The sequence below is a fragment of the Eimeria necatrix genome, genomic scaffold, assembly GCF_000499385.1.
Source record: "Eimeria necatrix Houghton genomic scaffold, Enh_scaff34, whole genome shotgun sequence".
NCBI classification, from domain to species: Eukaryota; Apicomplexa; class Conoidasida; order Eucoccidiorida; family Eimeriidae; genus Eimeria; species Eimeria necatrix.
Window position 1 is genome coordinate 173467 of NW_013655336.1, and position 2021 is coordinate 175487.

A 2021-nucleotide genomic window follows, 5' to 3' on the forward strand; every position below is an offset into this window, starting at 1 on the left:
TATGAAACGCAAGTGCGGCAGTTCCTCGGTACCGTAAATTACTGTCGCATGTTCATGGGACTTGATTATGCAGACGTTGCGCGGCCTCTGGTTGATCTTACACGTAAAGACGTTAGTTTCAAATGGACAGAACTTCACAAAAAGGCGGTGCGGCAGCTCAAACAGCGCTTAATCGATTTCACAGCATTACAAGTTCCCGACACCAAGAAGCCTTTCGACTTATACACGAATGCCTCTGGTTATGCGATCGGAACGGTTCTAGAGCAAGTAGGCAAGCCCATCGGTTTCCTCAGCCAAGTTATGAACCAGACACAACAGAAGTACTCGATCTACGATCAAGAATTCTTGGCGTTGGTCACGGCCCTGGACAAGTGGTCTCATTTGCTCCGTGTCACCAAAGTTACAGCTCATACAAATCACCAAGCCCTTACGCATCTTCAGCAACTCCAAGCATCGAAGCCTTTGCGCGGACGCACCACTCGGTGGTTAGACTTCCTGGCCGAGTTCCCGGATTTGCGCATTACTTATGTTCAAGGAACGCGAAATCAGGTGGCTGATGCCTTGTCTCGCCGTCCCGGTCTCTCTAACACCTGCTCGCACGACACACTAACGACACCATTGATGCTTGCAGTAGAACAAACGCGCGCGGCTCTTCGCTCTCGTTGTAGTGCACAGGCACTACAATGGGGCTGGCTAGTGTCCTAGAGATGATAGCTAGCTAGCGACCTACAAGGGGCCGCCACACTGGAGGAGAACAGGACCCTCCCAATAAGAAAAAAATAAGAAAAACAGTTAGTCAGTTCTAATGAAAACGTGAAATGTGCAGAAATTGTGTCGAGACTGGAGCTGGCGATAGCGCCGGCACCAATGCGGACCTCCTCCCCATAGGGCCTAGGAGGTGAGCTCGGAGAAGGGAGTGAATCGACGAGACAGATTTGCGACACTTTTTGAATTGTCGTATTTCGATGGAATAAAGCTATGGAGACCGAGAAATGGGGCTATACTAGGCGTAGTATGTAGACCTGTTAGAGGGGCAGGAAGCAGCGTAGTCGCAGCAGTAGGCGCCGCGCACTACATTTGGCGGCTGCTCTGGGATTCAAATCTTTATTCTTTCCGGACTTGGGAGTAGAAATACTATGTTTTAATGCCTCGCACCTAGAAAGTGAGATGTCTGGATGCCACGGTCTCTGTTTTAGCTTCGAGAGATGAGCCGCTGTTGAAAGATTGGTCCGCTTTTGCCGCATTACTGCGTTGGGGCCACTGCGCAGACATAAGAAAGACGAGAAAGCATACTGAACGACCAGACTTGTGATCACATATAGTCTCTTAGCAACTGCGGTATCGCTGACAAAGATGGACACTTTATGCATTGCTGAGATCCAAAATGTCGTTGGCGCCCCCCAGCCACGAACTTCTGCCTGCCTCACTACAGGGAGACTACAACGGCGCCTCATATCATGTGCGCCTCTCCTTCGTTTTAGCGATGTCTTTCATGTCTATGTCTGCGGCAATTCTGCCTGTTTCCATGACTAAATGGAATCTTATTGGCGCATGTTTCTTGTCTCGGAAGAGATTCCTTGGTCGTAATGGCAAACGAGCCCGCACCTCGAATCCATACATTGTTGTGGCAGCATAGGAACTCACCCGTGGGTGGTAAAAGAAGGTCCATGAAGCGCTGCTTCATCAGCAACAGAAACAGAGGCAAGGGCATGCAGCGACGGAGCCTTGCAAACCAGTTGCACTCGCAGACAATCCGGGCAAGCACTGCCACTGTCGAGGCATGCTTGCACAAAATATTGAGTAAGCAAAGTCTTAAAGCCTTCATATTTTCCAACAGATTAAGACTAAGGACAAGCAATTAGGAAGGCTCATGGTGCGATCAGGACAGCAAGGCCACCGGCCTGAGTATCTGCAGGCCTGTGGTCCAGTGTCGTTCTCTGCCTTCGGAGAAGCTGTGAAGCTCGTGCGTCGGTTCTACTTCAATCATCGCCTTGTACTCATTTGAAAGCCTAGCTTCTGTG

The 2021-nt window shown here is 50.0% G+C and overlaps 1 protein-coding gene across 1 annotated transcript; it reads left to right on the forward strand.

The window, feature by feature from the left end:
• Positions 1-54: 54 nt before the first annotated feature.
• On the forward strand, positions 55-1636 carry ENH_00046260 (OSJNBa0079C19.6 protein, related; the record flags this gene model as incomplete). The annotated part of the gene is made up of 2 exons (XM_013585490.1): positions 55-549; positions 1433-1636. The coding sequence occupies 2 exons, from the start codon at positions 55-57 to the stop codon at positions 1634-1636; spliced, it is 699 nt and encodes a 232-aa protein (XP_013440944.1).
• Between the last annotated feature and the right edge of the window lie 385 nt (positions 1637-2021).